The sequence below is a fragment of the Hyperoodon ampullatus genome, assembly GCF_949752795.1.
Source record: "Hyperoodon ampullatus genome assembly, chromosome: 9".
NCBI lineage: Eukaryota > Metazoa > Chordata > Mammalia > Artiodactyla > Ziphiidae > Hyperoodon > Hyperoodon ampullatus.
The window spans coordinates 62,314,248-62,337,485 of NC_136922.1; the positions used below are offsets into that span (position 1 = coordinate 62,314,248).

Below are 23,238 nucleotides of genomic sequence, written 5' to 3' on the forward strand. Positions count from 1 at the left end.
TTACATGAAGTTGAATTCTCCAATTGGTCATTTGGTTGACTCTGCAAAAGGGCAGTTTGAGGGTTCCCTGGCAAATGGTAATGGATGGGGAGGGAGAGAGGAGAGTGGGAAGGAAGGAAGGAGGGAGGGAGGCAGGGAGGGAGGGAGGGAGGGAAAGAGGTGGAAGAGGGCGGAGTCCAGCATAGAGACATCCAGAACTAACTGCCTCTGTGCCCCTCTGGTCTCTGACAACACAGCAGCCTCACAGCAGGCAAGTGTCCTATCCTTCAGGGCCTGACAGCACTTTTCCTGAAAAGCCAGTGCACACAACACACACCGTCTTCCAGCAATATGACCTGCAGCTTCCTTGGCCTGAGCTGAGACCCCCTGAGGGACACTGGGCCCAGGCTCCTGCCAAGCACCCCAGAACCTGCACAGTTCACACCTCCTCCCCAGGCCCAGTGCTAGGCAGGAAGGGTCAGAGCCGGGGGATCCCCTGCTCTTGGGCTCGGAGGCAGGGTGGGTGCAGGCTTAGCCATGGCGAGCCAGGGAAACTGCAGTGTCCAGCAGAGCTGCTGAGCCCGGGCTGCTGAGGAGATTCCTTGGGACAGGAGTTCTCCCATTTTACACCGGCCCCAGGCCACAGGTGATGTTCACTCGTGTGATGCTACCCCATAAAATCCCCCACACTGCACCTCTTTTCTCTACCCCTCAAAAGGCCATGTGGGAGTGATGTTTTCATTGGGAAGTCTGTCATTCAGTTTCTGGAACCTCAGTGCTTTTCTTACCATGAGGCTCAGGACCATCCCGACACTGGCCCTGTGAGGGAGCAGGATGGCGCTGGTCTTGCTGAGCGACCATCCAGGTCTGCCTGCCTCATGACAGTGGGGCAGGGAACTGGGCTGGGACTCAGAATGGGGGTGTGTGTCCCCTTGTCACCTTTGACCAACTATGGGGCCCGTCATTTTCCCTCTCTGTCTCTCACTGGACTGAAACGATCTCTACGGTCCCTTTCAACTTCTAAAGCTATTGTGTTATTTCTCTTTCTATGTCATGTGGCCTGTGAATGTGTGTCTTCAAGAAGTTCATGCTAAGAACAATCATGGTCGTCTGCACCCAATATACAGGCTAATAGCAGAGTAAAAATCAGAGCCCTCTATGTGATGGAACTTCAAACCACTCCACACTCATTTTAACATCAGTGAGAGTGTCTGGTAGCATTTCTAAGACAGGAGGGACCATATGTTTAACCCTCCCATCTATCCATTTTAACTTTAAAAATAAATAAGTAAGTAATATGATGAGGTTCCCATAATATTCTAAGGCAGCCAAACCTCTCCAAGAGCTTTTTTCCAAAGTCTATAAGGAAGTCAGCATCCTCAGCTGCTAAAAACATGAACCATAGATGTGTCTGGTGGTTAAAGGGTTTTTTTGAGATTGAATAAATAAAATTACTGCCAATAAGAAACTGCAATAATACTAATATACCAGGATGTGGGAATTATCTATAACTCAGTCCTGATAATTTATGTCTACATATCCAGAAAAGGGCAACGTGGATAACTCAGCAGTTTCCAAATGTTCTTATTTCCTGCCAATCCTTACAGAAAGTCTCATTAAAAGTCCAAATAGGTGAGAAGATACTCCGACATCTTCCCACACTGAACCTCAGATGGTAGCTTCTTAAATACCACTTGAGTAAATGTATGCTAATTAATGGCCCAGAAAGAGGAAACAACTTGCCGAGACCGCACGCCCAGCCAGCGGCAAAGCTGAACTGCCCTCTGGGTCATGACCACCCCTCCAGGCCCACCCAGCCAGGGTGGTGCCCACTTCATCAGCCATGTCGAGAACCCCCAGAGGAGCCCGTGGGTGGCTCAGATGCAGGCGGGACACAGCTCAGGGAGCTCCAGAAGCTGATTCTGCCCCACCCTCAGAGCTGCCTCACAGCCTGACCTTCAGAGAAGCCCCCTAACCCAGAGCTCGCCCTGGTCACCCAGAGCTCGCCCTGGTCACCCAGCCCCTCCACGGTGTGGTGTGACACAGATACAGGACGATAGGCCCAAAAGGGGAAGTGCTTCCACCAGCGAAGTTTGGCCCAGTAGCTGGTTAATGAGGAAGTTTCAAGGTGGCTGAGCTACGCTAAGGGGACCCTCGAGCAGGACAATTAAACAAAGAAAGCCATGAGCAACGTGAAAGGGAACCCCACCACTGCACCCGTCAGCTCTCACTGAGACAAACCGAAGGGCCACGGCACACAGTCCGATGACACGAAGCCAGCACGGGCTCGCAAGGTCTCAGGGTCTGCAGGATTTTAGTCCTGGGTGACACTCTGAGCCACAGCCAAGAAAGGCACTTCACTGGAGGCATCTTTGCCTTCTCTGTCCCTTTTTTCTTTCTAAAACCTTGAGATGGATGCACCAAGCCAGTGTAAAAAATCTGTTTTCCTCTCATTTGTTTCTTCCTTTGGAAGGAAAACAAAATTATCATGAAAGTCTCTAACATTTTACAATATATCATAATTTTCAAAGTGCTTTCATTCAATTCTCATGGAATTTCACTCATTCATCCATTCAATATGTGTGTAACGCTGAGATCCAGATACTAGTCTAAGTACTAGGGATACAGCAGGGCAGCGGTCCCCAACCTTTTTGGCACCAGGGACTGGCTTCGTGGAAGACAATTTTTCCACGGATGGTGGGGTGTGGGGTGATGGCTCAGGCGGTAACGCGAGCGATGGGGAGTGACTGTAAACACAGATGAAGCTTCGCTCGCTCGCCTGCCGCTCACCTCCTGCTGGGCGGCCCGGTTCCTAACAGGCTGCAGACCAGGGGTTGGTTGGGGACCCCTGCAGCAGCGAACAAGGCAGGGCAAAAACTTCTGTACCATTTCACAGAAGAGATGACTGAGGCTCACAGAAGCTAAGTGCTTTGTCCACAGGCACATTCCTAATACGTGCCAGATGGAGAAGTAAATTCAGATCTTCTAAATCTAAAGTCATTTTCCCCCATTACCACTCACCCTTATATATCCCTTCTGCGGGTTTCTAAAATATATATATATATATATATATATATATATATATATATATATATATGCATTATGCTACTGCAGAAAAGCAAAATATTTTTGTGCTTTGGGATTTGGAATTTAAGTATCAGTGGCCAGCTCACATTTCTGACTTCAAACATGGCTCTGTTCACACTGAAGATGCAGAAACTCCCTGAGCGATAAAGCTGGGCTTCTCCTGTGCCCTGGAGTCCCCCGGCAGATCCGCTGGCGCAGAAAATAGCAGCACAAAGCCTCCTGCTTGGATGAATTTGCTAAACTTTGAACCCATCTGAAAAGGGCCTGGAAGAACCAGTTTCTCTCAACTGCAGGTGTCCCTCTGAATGGTTCATCCATGGGTCATCCCAGCTTGACTGTGAGTCACTTTAATCATATAGTCAAAGCCACATCTGGTGGAGAGCAGAACTTACCCATGAAGGGTGTTTTCATTTACAGGGAAAGAGAACTAGTACTTTTGGAGCATGGGACACCCTGAGGGCTAGATCCAGATACTCTGGGAGGTTTTGCAAAGTCAAAACCGTGGGGTAGGAGAGAGGAAAAAGACAGTGTTGCGAGAATTGGTTATGAAATCAGAGGGAGTGCTATTTTACACAAGGCCCTCAGCTCTGTGTCTGTCTGTGCAGGCTGTGCCCCACACTGTATTTACATAGTAAACTACGGTGTCTACAGCCCATAACATCATCTCCAATAATGAAAAGGTTCCACTTGTCACTAACATTTGAGTTAACCAGACAAGACAGTCTCAGCTGATGCAATGTAGCCTCTCGAGCCTAGTACCTGGGAGAAGACGAAGAAAACACACACACACACCACGCCCCTTGCATCTCCCCATTCCCTGCCACTGAAGTGGGTCAAACACCCTCTCTTTCCTAGAACTTCCTCCCTATTTTCTGTTTACCAGGCTAAAGTACACGGCCTAATACAATTAAAGAAATGGGTGGGGAAATAACCTTCTAATATTTAAAATGGAAAATTTTTAATACTCTCCCCCTCTTGGTTTATCCATCCTGTATCTTGAGTATTTGTGTGTTTTCTCAGATGCGGGGGCCTCTCGGTGGCGAAAATAACAAGCCCTAATTCATGATGTCTGCCGATTTCCACGGTGTAAACACGCCCACTGGGGCCCATTTCAAGCTACCGATGTGATGTCACTGAACACAGGGTTGGGAAGAGATGACATCATCAGCTTCCACAGGCTCCAGCACACCACGAGACTCGGAATTCTACACTGCCTCAAAATGCGAAGCTACCTCTCTGCTCTCTCCCTCTCCAATTCTTCATATCGATGAGCCTTAACAAGTACTGCTTCCACGTAGGAAATGGCCTCCGAAGGTCAGAACCGGTGCACTAAAGCCAATGAGTGTCACTATATGGATGACCAAGGCACCAGCTGACTCAACAGAATATTAATATGATGGAATTTGCCTGCTCAATAAAATGAATTAAAGGTCTTTTGCATCTCCCACCCACTCTCACACTCTGACTTCTGCATCTGCTTCCAACTCTCAAACTTACATAGTACTGGTACATATTAGGAGGAAGAGAGGAGAGAAGGGAGGGAAGGAGGAAGAAAAGAAGGGAACGTGAGAACAAGCTATAGCGAGAAAAGAGTCTGTAATTAACGCAATGAGCAAAGAGCCAAGAAGTTCTGGAGCAGACAGACCAATAGTCAGATGATGTCTTTTGGTTTCTAACATTAATTAGGAAGATAAATAATATAGTCTTCTTTGATCATCATCTTTTGCAAGTCCACTGCTCTGAAACTATTTCTTGCAAACATCTCTCTAATGTTTTTAGCATTAGCGGAAGCCGGTTAAAATTTCCCTAATTTTATTACCTAAAAACCCAAGAGTAGGTAATTACGCTTCCTGATGACAAAATACAAAATGTTGAGCATGCCCAATTACAGAGAAACACTGAAATGTTGAATAGGAGAAAAAACAAATCTAGGACAGTTCTATAGTCACAGTAGGAAATGTAGCTCATTTAACCAGAGAAGATAAAAATGAATGTCTTCTGGGAAGCCCTTAATAGCCTTTAAGGTCTTTTCAATTAATTTAACCATGAATAACTTTCTTTTAAAATTACTTGAAATTTTCCATTTTAGATATTAGAAAGCTATTTTCCAGCTCATTTTTAGCATTATATTAGGCCGTGTACTTTACCCTAGGAAACAGAATTGCTTTATCTTCACATCCCGGTAATCACAAAGCCCTGTCTTCTAAGCACAGTTAGAGCAGCTGTCTGAGACATCAGGAACCAAGGGGGTTGCTGTGGTCATTCTTCAGTTCAACCTGCTCCTTCAAAGGCTCCTGTTCCCTGAAGAACAATGTCTAAATACCTCGGCAGAGTGTTCCAGACACACTCTAAATGCCTACATGTACCCCTGCGGGCCAGCACTAAGTGCTCACAAAAGCCACCAGCAAGCGAGGTGAGAGTCCACAAGGGGAAGTCAGACACCAGGGAGAGGAAAGACAAGCCCCAGATCTGATGCGTCAAAAAGGGGGTGGGAGTGGGGCCATGAAACCAAGCATTCGGGACTGGAAGATAAAATCAAGAGAAAGCAGCTGGAGTCAAACAGAGGGGTGTCCTGAGAGGTTGCCTGGAATACTGCCCAGCGGGCAAGGCTCGCTGTCAGAGGCCAGCAGAGGTGCCATGTTGGGCTTGTGTACTGGGGGGGAGGCGGGGGGGCGGGTGGAGGAGGGATGGAAACATAAATTACAAGAGGATGCACAGCTGCAATGTGTGCCTTTCTGTCCCATGCCTCTCTGCCTTTGCATATGCTGTTCCCTCTACCCAGAATGTCATTCCTGCCTTTAGCACCTAACACACCTCTCTTCCTACAACCCCCAGTGCTCAAGAGTTCTTCCTCTGTGGTTTCCCCCTTCATTGTCTCCTCCGTGCCACCTCTTATCTTGCGCACACTTTGTCTCTAGTACCCAACAAGCATAAGATTTGGTACACAGCAGGTGCCTAATAAGTGCTTGTTGAATGAACAACGAATGAATGAAAAAGTAAGGATAGCTTATACTGAATTTAATAGGTCTTGTTAGAAAGATCTATTGATGTTGGCAGTAGTGAGGTCAAAGGGTCAGGAAAGGTACTTGGCTTCTCCCCTGAGTCATCAAACAGTCCCTAGCTGGACACTGCCATTGTCTTATATTCCTGAAACAATAAGGGGAGAGTAAATACTTTCAGCTGGAAAGGGAATGAAATCAAACAGCTACAGATTCCCTGGTAGCAGAGTCAAAGGTTTGATACCCGATACTCAAATGATGATGGTTTTCAGCCAATGGAGCACATGAAAAATACCAAAGAACCTACTGGAATGGGCAGTCTTCTAGACCTCTCCAGGCTGAGGATCAGACTCACCAGACAGATTCCTAAGCCCACCTTAAAGATTCTGATACAATAGGGTTGGGTCAAGACATCTGTATTTTTCAAAAACTCCCCCAAGTGATTCTGATAATTTAGAAATCACTGGATGGTTGTGTCTAAGCCACTGATGACATGATTTGTGGTGTGCATGACTGAAAGTTACCAAGGAGAAGGGCTGCTGTCTACCTGGTAGATCAGAGATAGTCTTAATAAATAATAGTTAAACCTACTATGCATTTACTTGGATTATCTCATTTAATCCTCCCAAAAAGCATATAACAGTAGCGGCTGGTATTGTGTCCATTGTACAGGACAGACACAAGCTTGGAGAGGTTAAGAGACTTACCAGTTACTAAGTGACAGAGGTGGAATTCAGCTCCTGGCAGTTTATTCTAGATGCTGTGTTCTTAAACACTGTGCAGTGCAAGCCCTTTGCTGAAGTGTGTGGGCAGAAAGCAATACCCTAAAACACAATGTCTTAAAGAAGAGGCCAGTGCACTTGAAGTAGCTTCCGCGTGCATTGCCTCTGGACCATTCTGTCCCCTAACTCATAGGAACTGGTGGTTTTGATCAATCTTGGGCATTCCTGTATCTTTCTGTCTCACTGGGTCTTATTTATCTTTGCATCCCTCAAATACAGCACGATGCCTGGCCCATAATATATATTAATAAATGTTCGTTGAATTTAAAACAATTTGCTTCCATGATTGTGATGAACACTATGTGACAAAAGCCAAGAACTTCCCTTCATCACAGCTCTTTGTGCTGCACTGGCCATGGTGAGATGACTAAAAAACGTGACTCAGCTATACAGCAGGAGGTGCAGGAACTCAGTGTGTGATTACTGGGTGAGCTCTCAAGGGAAGCACATGCTTGCCACCTGTGTGACTGTGTCTCAGACAAACCTGGAAGGATCTGGGGTCCCAGTGAAGTAGTGAATGCATGGCGAGCTTCTGTTCTGAGGCAGGACAGACACTACACTGGCTGTGGTAAGGAAAGACTCGGAGTCTATACAGACTCCACTGGCTTTGTCCCGTAAGATGTCAATCATAGTCTGCACAGTGATGCTTTCTGTAAAGAAAAGAGAGAGAGAGGAGGCAAGCTGTAACCAAAATCCATCAGTCCTTTCCCTTTTTAGTAACAGAACCCCTGAAATTACATCTGGGAACAGAACTGCCCAAGTAGGGACTATACTTCCCAGCTTCCCTTGTGGCTAGATGTGGTCACGTGATAGATCCTGACCAACGGGAGTGAGCAGAAATTATGTGTGCAACTTCCCCATTACATCCATAAAAAGGAATGTTTGCCCTTCACTTTTTTCCCTCCCTTCCTGCTGGCTGGGAGATGCCAGTGAGTGGACCACAAAAGGAAGTCATGTGTTGAGGCAGAATAACCCACCCATCCTGGACTGTCCATATACATCTGGACTGTAACATGGGAGAGAAATAAATTTCCATTTTCTTTAAGCCACATTACTCTGGGGTCTCTGTGTTACAGCACTTAGCAATTCCTCAACTAGTACAGTATGCAACAGAATGATATTCATAAGAAAGCATGTAATCTATGCAGTGCACCAAGCAAGCTCTCTGGTACAATCTTGCTGGTTAGAGTCAATACTATATTTGGAGAATGACCTCCCTGCAGTGGGAAATATACACAGAGAAGTATTTAGAATATTTAGAGCCATGAGGACTATTGGCTCTGACTTCAGATAAACAGACTAACAAATCTTTTACTACACAGGATCCTGGTTCTACATTTTCTCCCTGTTTATAATTCTTTGAAATACTATTTTTTCAGTGTTCACAAAGGTCAAATCAGAGCATCACATAGAGAAAAGGTGCCTTAAACTTCACTACCACGACTCACATCCTCTTTGTAAATCTCTGTGAGTAACACATCACACCTAAAAATATTAACAGTAAGTCCTTCTGTTCTTCAACTATCCAGGGTTCAAACTTCCTCACTGTTTCATAAATGAGTTTACTGATTTAAACCAGCATCCAACAGGTTGATAATGTCTCTTAAAACTCTTTTAGTCACTGCGTCTCATTTTTCCCCCTTGCATTTTATTTGTTGGGCCATTTCTCCTGAGTTTCTCACACTCTGGACTTTGCAAGACGGACTTTGCAGATGGTGTTTTGAATATTTTCCTCCATCCTCTGTATTTCTGGTAAACTAGTAGCTAGATCCAGAAGCTTCATCAGGTTTACGTTTGATATTTTGGCAGGACTACCTTACAACTGGTATTATATGCTTTTACCAAGCTAGGTTTTTTAAGTTAAAAACTTTTAGGGTTTTTTATAAAGTTCCCATTTGTAAATGGATACTTTCTTACCTTCCTACCCAGAATATATTAATTAAGTTCTATAGCAGAAGTCCTAAAGCGTTCTTCTAGATTGAGTCAGCCAACTTTTTCTTAAAGAACCAGATAGGAAATATGTTAAGCTTATGGGCCCTATAATCTCTGCCATAACTTACCTGTCGCAACTGCTCAACTCTGCCATGTAGCATGGAAGTAGCCATAAGCAATAGGTAAATAAATGGGTGTGGCTGTGTTCTAATGAAATTGTATTTACAAAACAGGCAGCAGCCAACAAGTTATAGTTTGCCAACTCCTGTTCTAAATGACCAATGGTAAATATAAAATGTGGCCACTGTGTTTATGTGGAAGGGTTTTCCACTCATGCATAAAAGTAACAAGCTATCCAGTCACCCACATTTACCTAAACATGGATTCTGACTAAGTCAATACTGGGTGGAAGATACAGGGTTCATGAAAGGAATTCAGTTCAACAATCTGACTCAACAAATGTTCATGGAACAAAGGACTATAACAAGCCTTACAACGGGATCCTAAGTTGAGTAAAAGACAACACCCCTGATGTCAAGACTCAGCAGGCTAACGGGAGAGGAAAATACATGAAGAAGATAAGTCAAATATACAAATGCTGAGGTATAAGCAAGGCTGGAATAAGTATCAAAAAGACAAGCATAATGACATCAGCATTTAAGGGAGAAACAGGAAAAGGAAACATCCATAATGGGAAGGCATCATGTAAAAATAAATGCAAGTTGTCATCCTGCCTGCACAGCAAGGACTTTAGCACAAGTCGGTCTCTATATACAAGGTCTCTTCTCTATTCTTCCTCTCTGCTCATTCTCCTAAGTTCAAACAAGGTCTCTGAAATAGCTGCAAGACAAAGGGTATGAGAGGGAGAATTGTAAGGGATACACTAACTCACCTTCTTGCTTTTCTAAGCTGTCTTTGCCTGCACAGCAGGCTAGATGGTCATCAGCTGGAGAAAAAACTTCAGAAAAATTGAACTCGTCCTCTCCCGTCCACCAGCCTTGACTCTGAGCATAACTCCTGAGTGCAGGATGCTCTGCGTCGATCTTAGTCGTGACCGAAAGCTGATTGCAAATGCACTTGACTCCCTCTGTAGAGAGTGCAAATCCCAGTTATTTAGAAATAGACTTACAAAGACTTAATCAAGAAATGGAAATTTACAGGGCATCTCTCCCCTGCAACTTGACTCTAAGTACAGGGAGGAATGGATTCTGTTTCTGAAGAGAGAAACAGATGATCCTTGGTTCTCTTTTAAGATTTCCCAGGAGGTGTGACCACTCCTGACACATTTTATCACATTTTCAATGAGCAACAGTCACTTGATCTGGCGAAGTAAACCCCAAGCATTTACGACTCACGAGAAAAGTGAAAGGTTCTTTGAAAGAGGCGCTGTGCTACTAACAAGACTCATGAACGTCGCAGCTCCAGAGATTCCTCCTCCCCAATTTAGTCTGACTCCACCTGAAGGAACAGTTTATACTACTGCCCTCTGCTCAAATATATATATATAGTTTTTTAAAAAATAAAATAAAATATGATACTTCTTCATTCAAATTTTTTTCAGGTCCCAACATTTAGAAAAACACAGTAGCCCTGATAATGAATTGTTTTATTTATTTATTTATTAATTTAGGCCACACTGCATGGCTTATGGGATCTTAGTTCCCCGACCAGGGATTGAACCCGGGCCCCTGGCAGTGAGAGCACAGAGTCCTAACCACTGGACTACCAGGGAATTCCCGATAATGAATTGTTTTAAATTAATGGAATATGAGTGCAAATATACATGTGTCTGGGTGCATGTGTGTGCACATGGGTGTGCATGAGGTTGAGAAAAATCTCTGGGACTCTGTTTCTGTAACTAAGAATTGGGACCTGCCCCCAGGCAAACAGTCAATATGAAATGTCAGGTGTGTGCTTCCCAAGCATTGACATCCTTCACTCCAGGCTCAGGAAACTCCCGTTCCTCTCTAGAAGCAGAAGCCCAGAAATGAGAGGCACTCCAGAGCCTATACATGAAGCACAGAGGGTCTGCAACAGCAGCATGACTTCTCTAAGTCCAGGCACCGTGGCCTCAGCTTTTCCTGTCCTCGAAACTCTCCACCGGCCACCCCACTCACCTGTGATTCTCTCCGCAGCCCAGTACTTCCCCACGGTCTCCAGCACCCAGGCTTCCTCACTGTCCACGATCAGATATGCACTTTGGAAGCTGTGGTAGGAGTTTGCATCTTCATAATAATTCCCACCTTGGCCATGTTCTTCCAACAAGGCGACGATGACATCTAAGGCTTCTTTAGCTGTTGCCCCTCTCTCTAAACCAAGCCTGAAGTAAGAAAACCAGAAGCATACCTCTGTCATTCCTCACCGCCTCATTATCAGCATAGGAACCAAAGGCTGGGATGGGGCTGAGTTATGAAGAACGCCAACGTGTGTAACTATGTTAAGAACTCAAGCCAATACGCAAACAGATAAACAGCACTTGAACTCAGACACACAACTGTCACACATTCGGTTCAAAATCATGGGGGCGTTTTCTGTCTTTGGACGCCCCCCTTGCATAGAGAGACAGGAGTCAGGAGCCCAGTGGCTGCTCCCTCTTGAAAGGAAGCTCAGCCACCTCTCTTTCTCTTTTCTAATTCTGACTCCCCTGGAGCTGGTCAGCTCAGTTGCAGCCCTTAGCAAGACCCCCTCTCTGTGGCTTGTTCTCCCTCCTGCCGCTGGACAAAAGGAAACCTCTGCCCAGTCCAGCCTTGACCTCTATTATTCTACACCAGATGCTTTGATTAGTAATAAAAGTGCTCCACAGCCAGCCATTGTCCCCTGTGCATATAATTCACTCACGATCTCATTAGCAATGGGCGGCTGGTTCGTACATGATCAGTCCTTTCTCTACATATTCTCCTCCTATGTGTCAGCGCACCTTTACTGGTGTGGCTTACAGCTTCAGTCATCCAAAAGGACATATTTCTTTCAAAGTGAAACAGCAGTCCCCTCCCAGCCCTTCCAATTAATGGACCCCTTAAAGCAGGCACAGAGACTGCCCTCTGTGTGACCCTGAGCAAGTTCCATAATATACTTGAACTTCAGTTTTATGTCACCTGTAAAATAAATACCCACATCACTGAGTACTATGAGGATGGGTTTTATGAGACAATGAACATGAAAATACATGGCTCTAGGGCCCAGCACCAAGTACGTGATCAGTAAGTTTCCAGACATAGCCACACTGTGGCAGAAAAACAAATGACTCAGACATAAAGGGACCTCAGTTCTAATTCTGGTTCTGCTATCCACCGGGGGTAAACTTTCCGAACCTTGATTTTCTCATCTGTAAAGTGAAAATAGTACTACTTCCCTCTCAGGCTGATTTGAAAGCAGATGGCATGTAATGGGTGCCCGGTAAATGTCTATTTATTCATCTCTTCATTCAACTTGTAATTCTGGTGGCAGAAGCACAGAACAGAGCAATGAGCCTGCTAAGATGATAGCAGAGGCCAGTCCTGGGTGAGTTCTCAACTTGAGATGCAATCATTATTAAAATTCACCCAGCTTGATTCTTCCTGAAGGGACGTTTCACTGTGCTGCCGGATAATGCAACTCTGTGCTCTGGTCTTATCTTTGCAAGAGGCTTATTTTCATAGGTAATTGTATATCAATTCATTTGGCGTTTCTCAATTTAAGCTTCTTTAGGGAGACTGGTGACAAGGCAATGCTTTGAGAAGCTGAAGCCTGAGACTTCATGGGAGTGATAAAAGAATAAACTCGTTAGAAGATGGAATTAGTGGACTCTTCTGTTGGTCAGTGCCATCTTCTCCAAAAAGGAGCAGGGGAAATAAGTGCTCACCTTACCTTGAGGATCCAGAGCAAACAGGTGTGCTGTGAGTACCTCTCACAGCCCAGAGCTGGGCACACAGGAGGGGCCCTGCTTTCCACAGGTCCCTGGTGGCCCCTGGTTACACTGTCTTATGTACGTATTCCAGGGAGAACCCTGTGCCCAGGGCCTTTGCAGGGCCCCAACTTACCCATGCAAGTGTGTGCTAGGAGCCTGTGAATACCCAGCCGGGGCAACAGTGCCACCTCTGGAAGCTGTGACTTCTCTTGTGCAGTTTCTAACTTACTCTCCTGCTGTTCTGCCTGTTTGGGTCCCACGCTGAGATTCCAACACACATGCCCTCCCAGACTGAGTCTGATGCCCTCTGCACGGCATCTGCAGGGGCGCCTCAGTGCTCATCCACAGACACGATTCTGATTATACCCCTCATGCCAGGACCATGGAGAGAAGATACGCCTTTGTCCCACCTGACCATTTCCTTGCGGTCTCTCTGCCATGGGCTGAGAACAGGACAACTGCCAGAGCTGTGAATGACAGCGGGTCACACCCTCTCCGCCTGAGACTCAGAGGTACAAATGCACCAGGCTATGGTGATCCAGGCCACGAGTCTCCCAACACTGAGGCCTGTTTTAAGCTTTTCATGACAGTTTCCCCTCCTAGATGAGGCAGATTCATCTGATGCAAAATGAGAACAGAGCCTTGCTGGCCCCCATGCCTACTTTCACTTCGGGTGCTACACCTCATTATGGGCTTGACTGGAGCAGGAAAAGGAATGAAATGAACTGGGCCAACGTTAGAGTCTCGCTCTGACATCAACCTTCAGTAAAATTCAAATCCTTCCTAGGGTGTGCTTGGTCCGGGTTTTTCTGGATCTTGGAGTTAGATGCTCCCAAATTCAGATCCTTATTTTTTATGGGAAATCCTGGAGAAAATCCCTCTTTGGGGCCCATGACCTTTTCACTGGTATGTCAAGCTCACTGTGCCCATTCCTGAAAGGTTAGCACAGCTCAGTAAGGAAGATGAGCACCGTGTGCACTCCCCTAATGCAAGCCCTCGTGTTTAGAAACTCGGCTTGCTTGTCTTTTTGACACCTATGTCTCCATTAATTAGGGAGACCCCTGTGCCTTTGAATCCCAATTAGGTAAAACTAAGTTATAACTAGATTTACCTTGGGTGTATAATCACTGCCCTGGGGAAAGTCATAAAAACAGTCAACTCCCCTCCCCTTTTAGGGATGAGCTTGGTGTTCCTATAGGGATGTAGATGCAAATAATCTTCCTTCCCCCCTGCAAATCCAGGGGTCTGCAAGGCCCCTCTTGGTTCATGATTTTTTTGGACATCGAACGATTCCCAGCTTCTAGCCAGAGGAACAGAAGCAGGAGGGGAAAAAGTAGATGCTAAGGGCTGTACTGATTTGGAAGAAGGATGTGGGAAACCTTTTGACTAACCTCCATCTCTTGGTATCCAGAGCTTCCTGGCTCCTGGAAAGGAGAAGTAACCTGCGATCTAGTACAGACAGGGGTCGCCTCCTTGAAGGGAGTGGGCCCCGGTACACCAGGCTCTGTCGAAGCCTCTGGCAAGCCCCTTAACCTCCATTTCCTGTCTACCAAACAGAAGTAATCAGACCCACTTCACTGGATTGCTGTCAAAGTTAAATGAAATATTCTATGCAAGATGCATCATATAACAGTGTTCGCAAAATAGTAACTCTAATCCACAGGTTCTTTCCTCCTACAGACACTGGCTGGGCCCCCTTTCAGGTCACCTGTGGGTCCTCACACTCCCCACAACCTAAAGACAACTCTTGGCCCTTTCCAGTGATTACACTGGCCTCTTTTCAAGGACTTTTGTGTCTTTTTATATGCTGAGGGTCTGATGGAAAGTGTCCAGAATTATAAGATGCTCTAAAATATTGGGATGGACTGGGCTTTACTGACAAAGTTAAACCCAAACGGAGCAGCAGAAGTCAGTCTACAGAAAAAGAAGAGAATAGAGCAGTCATGCAAAGGGAAGAAGAGGCGTGAAACACTGAATGAATGCAGTGATGCACTGGGGCCAGCTGTGCCAGCTCGGAGCAGACTGTTCTATATCAAGAATTTCGATCTAGTTGTTAAACCATTGGTAGCCTGAAATCAGTCATCGTGGGAGTATTTACATCACGGAAACTGGAAAAGGCTACAAATCAGAGCTTCCCCCCACCATCCCACCCCAGTCTGGTTATTAAACATTTACCAGAATGCCACTGACGAATGAGTTCTAAGAGCTTTCTAGTTCTCATCCAAGAGGCCAAGATGCATTATTGTGAGAGACAGACTGGTTATTAAACATTTACCAGAATGCCACTGATGAATGAGTTCTAAGAGCTTTCTAGTCCTCATCCAAGAGGCCAAGATGCATTATCGTGAGAGACAGACCTTGGATTGTAAGAGAGCCCTGACCTCCAGAAAATAAATTCCCATTTTTTAGGCTAGCTCCATTCAGCTTCTTTTTACTTGGTACCAACCTCCTGAAACATGCAGAAATGGAGTATATGTGTTTATGTGCCTCTTCCCTGGAGAAAGGGATTCGTTGACACAGAGATCAGTGGATCGAAAGTAGATGTGACTTAACATCATAAACATAAACTGAAAATGAAGTATAAAAACAGTATTGCCTAATGCTTGAATTCCCACAGCAAACCTCTAGGAAACACATACAAATTATACTTTTATCTGAAACTCAGTGCCCAATAAAGTGCTACCAACGTTCACTTAACATCCCTTTGGACTGAGGCTGGATTTGACGTGCTGTTGGAAAGCACAAAAGATCAGAATCCATAGAGGGGCAGCTGGCCCTATATAATCTTTGAATAATCAACCCCAGGTCTAGCAAGCACTAGAAATAGAGTGTAAAATGCAAAGAGCTTGCTCTCCCAGGAGTGGTCCAGGAAAGAATTGGCATCCAAGCACAGCAGACAAGCACAGACAGAGGAAGTAGTGACTCCTCCAACAGCAATACCTTGGAGATACTGAGCCCAAATTGAGAGAACACAGCTCACGGACTGAAATTTTCCTCTAGCGCCCCAGTTCTCAAGGCTTCATGTGTATCGGAAGCACCGGGAGGGCGCGTTCAAGCACGGATTGCTGGTCCCACCCCCCAGAGTTGCTGATTCAGGAGGTCTGTGGTGGGGACCCAGAATCTACATTTCAAACAACTTTCCAGGTGATGCCAGAGCTACTGGGTCACCAACCACACTTTGAGACCCACTGCTCTGGAATCTTGCTACTCAAACAGTGCTCTGTGGTGCTTCAGCACCCATCACCTGGGAGCCTCTGAGACATTGATCTAGGAGGCCTTCTGGCTCAGGGGTCACTTTTAGCATTCGGTTAGTATGAACTGGCCCCTCACTATCCGACTGGGCTTGGCTGAAATGATCATAGCTTGTATAAAGCTGAGACCCTGAACTCACAAAGAGCCACTCAAGGTGCAGACACCTGCGGCAGGGTCCTCTTCACATAGCTGCTTTTTTATTGTCATAACTGGACATGGGTGGCCAGGGAAGGCATTAAAGTTAAATGACTATGGTTAAATTCACCCTATAATCTACTCCTGACACTTGTTAGTGTCCAGACCTTGGTAACGATCACAACCCCAATTATGTGCCAAGTATATCTTCTCGGTCTACATCCCGCAGTGTTGTACACCCAGGTCACAGGTATCTTCTTCTCGAAGCATTCCTAAACAGACTCAGTCCATTATCATCTCTGAACAACCAGGGGTGTTTGCTGAGGGCCTAGGATTCTGTGCCATTCATGTGGCTACAAATCTCAGATTGCCTGAGACACACCTCTCCTTCTGTCATCTTAAATTGGTCTTAAAATCTTGCATTGCTCAATTATCTGTCTTCTCCCTGCAACCAGACTAAAATCTCTTTGACGTTTTTGAGCTTCTTCATGTGCCCACAGAGTCTAGCACAAAGCATATATTCAGTAACTCTCATTGTCTTATAGGTTGATGAACTTGAGAAGATACATCAGAGGCTTTGAAGAAATTTTTTTTTTTAAATTCTTTTCTGTCGTCCCTTAGAAATCAGCTGTTTAAATGGTGGTTTTTGCCAGTTCTATAAATCCCCTGCCATAAAGTCAATGATAACTCAAAATGCAAGGTTATGAATAAGGCATAAAAGGGACATTATTTTTCATTGTTAACTTCATTTTTAGGATTTCTATTAAGCACGGAGGTAAAAATACTGGGACCACTGTCAAAACATAAGCTCAACACTTGTTGTTATTCTATCCATTTCATTCTGTTGATCAAGAGAAAACTGATTATAAATATAAGGCTTTTCCCTCCTTTTCTCCAGCTCAGGGAACCTGCTCCTTCTGAGTTTATAACAACCAGGAAGCGTAAGGAAGGGTGAGGAAGGTATAAAGGCAATATGGCATCAAAGGGGTGTCACAAGCAGACCTGTCCATCCACTGGAAGAAGCTATGGGCCACGGAGGTCTCTGTGAGGATGTGCAATGTCTCCCTACAAAACCTACAAGATGTAAAAACCTCTATTCCTTTTTATAGGATGTTACATGTGGGAAGCTCTCTGGAGGTCACCCAAGCTAGGCCTCACATCGGACAAGTGACAAGTATCCACACTGAAGACCAAGACCTCCAGCTCCCAGCCCAGTCGTCTTTCAAGCAGGCCATTACTCTATTGCATTTCAGTATTTCAGAAAAAAGGAAGCCATTTCAGAACGCTGTTTCTTTCCCACCCACCGTCTACTTTAGTCATTCTTTCCAAACTCAGTCGTTGGTCAGCCACTACGTGCCAGGCACACAACCCCTAGTGCTTGTGACGCAGTAGTGAACAAGCCGACAGAGACCCCCATCCTGCCGAGCTTACATGTCCGCTTCCCTCTGTTACACTGTGGCTGGAAGGGGAGGGAAAGGAAGAAAAGATGACCAAGACTTAGAGGGGAAAGGAGGGAAGTGATTTCTGTTCTTTATTCCTTTATCTTCTATGTATTTTTTATATATTCTTTTTATTTTTATATATTATTAGATAGATACATTTCAAAGACCATAAACTTCATCCATTTAAAAGTGTAGTTCAGTGGTCTTTAGTATATTCATAAAGTTGTGCAACTATCACCATAATCTAAATTTAGAACATTCCAACACCCCAAAAAGAAGCACCATATCCATTAGGAATCACTCCCCATCCTCCACTCCAACCCCAGGCAACCACTAATCTACTTTCTGCTTCTATGAATTTGCCTATTCTGGATACTTCATGTAAAAGGAATCATACAATAATGACCTTTTGTGTCTGACTTCTTTCACTTAGCATAACGTTTTCAAGATTCATCATGTTATAGCAGGTATCAGTACTTCATTTTTTTATTGCTGAATAATACTCCATTGTAATCTATTCTTTTTTCCATCACCTCCAAGTTTATATCAAAAGGCACAAGTCTTCTTTGAAAGGATTGCGCTATGAAGTATGAGGTCTGGAGGGAGATAAATCCCATCCCCACACCCCACCTGTTCTGGGCAGTTGTTTCAAAGAATCACCAGGCAGTACCTGACCAGATCCATCCCCAGTAAGGCTTCCGTTTCAGCGGCTGGCTCTCTGGCATTGATGGCTTCATTGGCTATGCACACTCCATGTTCATTGGCTCCCATTTCTGCCCCCCAAAGCCAGGCAGGTCTGCTTATCACGATGGCATGGGTCCTGGGAACTTGGTCGATTGAAATGTAAGTGCACTAAAAAATGAAGACAGGAAAGAAAGGGCCATCACCTGTCAGGTACCACTTAGTTTTCACCTTGGTGCTTACATTAGACCACCACATCGGTTACAAACAGAGCCGAGAAATAAAAGGCCTTGGGAACACCCAGACTTAAAAAACACCACACGTCTCAAAGCAGCTCAAAGGTTTCCACAGTGGGTGTCAGTCTTGTCACTCAATCAGTTTTCTGTCTCTTTGGTTCAGGCCAATCTGTGCATAATGTTTACATCTACAGCAGTCCATTTTCTCGAACCAGGTATTCAAGCAATCTCTGCCCTGAATATTCTGTATCTAGTCATTTCAATGGGCACAGATGGCCACCAGCATTTCAAACAAGCATAGCTATTTATTTGTAAAACTCCTTCTAGATCAGTGGTTTTCAAACATTTTAAAAGTTATACACTACCAAACTACCATATATACACTACGAAACGTAAGGTAGATAGCTAGTGGGAAGCAGCCGCATAGCACAGGGAGATCAGCTCGGTGCTTTGTGACCGCCTGGAGGGGTGGGAGGGAGACGCAAAAGGGAGGGGATATGGGAACATATGTATATGTATAACTGATTAAATTTGTTATAAAGCAAAAAATTAAAAATTTAAAAAATAAATAAATAAATAAATAAATAGGGGAAAAAAAAAAAAGTTATAGAGTCCTATCTATAAAAGAAACTTTACCTAGATGCCTAACATAGAAAGCAGATAAAAGGAAAGATGCTTTGTCTGAAGAAAAGAGGTCCCCTAAGCTTCCTGCAATGATCCCTAGGGCTCCCTGGAACACAGTTTGACAACCCACATGATTGCTCTAGTGGTAGAAAAGAGAAAATGATAGTGATACTTTACATTTAACTAACGCATTAAATGTACACTCTCTTATCCATTGTGCTTCCTGGTCTGTCCCATTTGATTCCCACACTAAGCCCATGAGGTGGACATATAAGGAAACAGTCCCAGAGAGGCATATTCCTAACTGCTGTTACAACTGCAGTACATAACCACTTAGAGCTGTGTCTCACCTTCTCCAGGCTGCTGTGTCTTTACCTGGAAAATGAATGAGCTAATCTAGATCAAGCTACTTCTTTCCAAGTATTGATATTTTTAGCCTCAGAACACTTCCTCCATACAAACTCTTACATAAAAGCATACAGACAATAAAACTGGTCAAAGTGTATTGAGGTGAATGGAAGAACAGGCATGGGACTGGGGATAGATAACTCAGAGCCTTTCCCCTCCCCATACCGGGCCCCTGGGAGGACTCGGCTAGAGCAGTTGGAAAAGCACTAAACTAGGCTGTCCACAGGAGCCTCCTGACGCTGACACGTTAGCAGTCTATGACACACATACTCTTCCCGTGGAAGCTGCAGTATGGAACTCAGGGCTCTAAATTACACAGAGCTTTTTAGCTCTCAGGGGAGAAATTTATCAGCCACAGCAGCCATTTGCATTTTAAATTGGGCACCTGAAAGCACTGGATCAACTGCAGCCTTAGATCTTTTTTTTTGACTCAAGACCCACTTATATGGACTGAATGCAGCCCAGAAAGCTACTCTGCATTGATTTTCCATCATCTCTAAACCTCAGGTAAGAGCTGAAATGCACACTCACTGGTCACGTGACATCCGTATCTTCACAATCCACGTTAGGTATTGCTCTGCACTGGCATAATGTTATTTCATTTGATAAGTATTTGTAAACTGAAAGCTAATTAAACCCGGAGGTTGTCAAGAGACCTTTGAGTTTTTCATGGCAAATTGATAGTAAAATATACTCTTGAAATGTTTTCCCCTATTCAGTTCCCAAAAGTTATTTATTGTTTTAAAAAAATGATTCTTTTACAGCAAAAAGCTGGCCAAAGCAGTAAACAAACTACGGTCCTCTGTGCTCTTCGAAATGGAACTGAAGTTTATATGTTAGAATTGTACTATTTCATGCCAAAAGCAGCATTGATCAATACTTTCCAAAACCCCTGTACCCACTGAGGTCCAGTGACAAACTCTATCTTGAAAAGACTAAGTAAATAGGGAAGGAATCTCAGATTCTTAAGCACAGATTTATCATAAAGGATTTTCTTTAAGGACAGGAAAAAAGCAAAATAGGAAATGAGCTTTTTATTTGCCCTCAAATTCACTTTGACACATTCGTTCCCATTTCACCAAGTATCTACAGAGCACCGACCGCACACAAGGCATTTCGTGCTAAGTGCTGCTGGCAGATAAATCAGTGAGGAGGCCCACAGTCTCTGTCCCTTCAGTTGGGAAAGGAGAAGGCACATACGCAGACTATGACCACAGGCCAAGTTCGGTAAGTGTCACTGAGGCCCGTCTGCTTAATATGCACTGCATCTCGTCCCCTCCTCCAACCTTGTACTCTGATCGACACGATCCTGCTCTCGCTTTTCCTTTCCCCGTTCCATGCCATTTTGACCCTTCCAAAATACTATATAACTGACTTACGTACTGTACCTGCTGTTTATGTATGCTATCTCCACCAGCTAGAACGTAAGCGCTATTGAGAGATTACAGAAGGGAAGGAGGGAGAGATCTTTGCTGTTTAGTTCATGATATATCCCAAATCTGGTATATAGTAGGCATCAATAAACCTTTTCTGGAATGAATGAATGGATAAATGAATGAACGAATGAATAACAAAGGTCGGAGGGAGCATAATAGAGGTTCAAAGGAAAGGGAACACAACCAAGTGGGCAGAGGTTTTATCAAGTGAGTGACATTTAGGTTGATCTTGAAAAGTAGGCCAGACATCGAGGTATTCCAGCCAGAGGTAAGAGCCTGAGAAGAGAAAGGTGGGGATGTCAAAAATGTGTTCACGGTTCAGGGAGGTCCTCCACCCTGCCACTTAGGGGAGCTACGATGGCACTGAGTCACAGGACTGCAAAAGCTCAATAAGTACTGACAGATAAAAATGTTGAACACTGAATGCAAAAGACCATATGGTCTCTGTGGGAGTCCAAAATACATGCAGCCAGCCTGACACTTTTCAGGTCAAACTTAGAATCATGAGGAAGGAAGGAGATCCCCAACTAGCCAGATGGGCTAAATCAGCGCCTCCCAAGCACCAGGCTGCAAGCGGATGCCCCAGATCTCCTCACAGACCACAGGGTCGGGGAGCGAGAGGTGGGTGGGTGTGCACCCCAGCCTTAGTGAGCCTACAACACAGGCCCCTCGGGGCATCTTTGTCATGGACCACAGAAGTCTGGGCCTCGCAAGGGCCCTTCTGTGGCTGCAATTCACACATGGTCCACTGGGTTTGAAATCTGTCTAATCACACCCAGGTGTGGGAGGGAGTGAGGAGGATGGCCACACGGGTCTCATAGAGATCAGTTATTTAAAATCCCAGTTTGCGAGCAAACCTCACAAATAAGGAACATTTACACAAGACGTAATGAGTTAAACTTTGTAAAGTCAGCCATCTAGAACATGAACTCCGCAGGCAGTCATTTTCTTCAGTAAAATTCACTGACAGTCACAATTTCCACATTATTAACAAGGCAGAGAAAAAGTGGGATTTGAGGTAGCAGGAAAGGTGTCTCTGGGGAAAAAAATCCAAAAGTCCCTGAAATTTTCTTTCAGCCTGGAAAAACAATTGAGTTCTAAAGTCAAAAGTCCTAGCCAAGTTTCTATGAGGAAAAAGAGAAAACGTTCACCACTCAGAAGATCAGTCTTGACAGGGATAGTTCTGGCCTCACTTTGGTGATTAAGCTGTTCAAGGGGGTTTCAGAAAAAGGAGCAGTTCATCCTGCTGCCCCATGGCCACACCCACCCAACCTTTAATGAAACAAATCTCTCAGCTAGTGTGACTTCTGGGGGCCAAGGCCACACAGCGACATAAGAATGCCCAGGGCAGGGGGCGTGGTGAGGCACACTTCTAAATGTCAGCCCTGCCTAATGCTAATCACTGAGGTTTTAAAGGTATTACCTGCACTGAGCTTGTCGCTCTCAGGTGGCTCCTGGGGACACATGCCAGGTTGGAGGATGGAAAGATAAACCTTGACAAGGCCCCGGAGACAAAAACAAATGACAATTCTTCTTCAGGGCAAACCCTTTATTATTTTGTGTGATGGTGTCCAAAATGAAAAAGCTAAATCAGCGTCATGCTGTCGCCTACCCCTTGCACATTCCTGCACACACTATTTCTGGATATCACCCAGTGAAAGGGGAATAGAGACACTCACACAATAGACGTTTCAATTAATGAAACGCAATCATTGTGCCTTTCCTACTGTACTCAGATGGTGAACACAACCCTGGCACCACCAGCGAAAACCGCTGTGAAATGAGTTGATGAGTCAGCCAGACTTCTTAGGGTGGGAAACAAAGGTAGGGAAAATGGGATGCTTCAGGGAAATAGTTTTTAGTTTTAGAAAATGTGTGGCTCTCAAGCAGCACTGTTAATTATCACTGAGGTCGTTCGTTTTTTAATTTTTTTATTCCAGTGTCCTGCCTGCTACTTGACTGGTTTTTGAAAATGTGCCCTTAAGGCTCATGTGAGTCTAAACAAAGACAAAAGAAGATGTTGACCACACTTTAGAAGAGCTGCTTTTTATTCCCCCGAAGCTGTAAGATCTTTGAGGATGGACAATGCAAAGGCCTGGCGTCAGAAACAGGATTGGGAAAGGGGATGTGATGGAAGGAAGCCCCCTGCCGAGCCGTTCTCCCACGGAGCAAGGGAGCCGCTCTGACCCCACAGAAGGCTGGGGACTCCTGCTCCTGGGGCTGAAGAGAAGAACACAGGAAAACACGAAGAAAGACACACAATCTACTTAGTGGCCATGGAGCTCTGATCAGATGTCTTTGATTCCAGAATGACTTGTGCTCTCCTGCGGTAGGGGATAATCTTCAGAATTAACATTCA

At 44.9% G+C, this 23,238-nt stretch overlaps 1 protein-coding gene across 1 annotated transcript in view; it reads right to left on the reverse strand.

Annotated features, from left to right (window-relative positions):
- Window positions 1–23,238, reverse strand: part of SCRN1 (secernin 1) — a 75,911-nt gene that overhangs the window by 25,646 nt on the left and 27,027 nt on the right. Inside the window, exons 3-6 of the mRNA XM_079711717.1 lie at window positions 18,165–18,346; window positions 10,897–11,099; window positions 9,672–9,866; window positions 7,332–7,497 (exon numbers count right to left, since the gene is read on the reverse strand). Coding sequence (XP_079567843.1) covers window positions 7,332–7,497; window positions 9,672–9,866; window positions 10,897–11,099; window positions 18,165–18,346 — 746 coding nt within the window. The remainder of the gene's footprint in view (window positions 1–7,331; window positions 7,498–9,671; window positions 9,867–10,896; window positions 11,100–18,164; window positions 18,347–23,238) is intronic.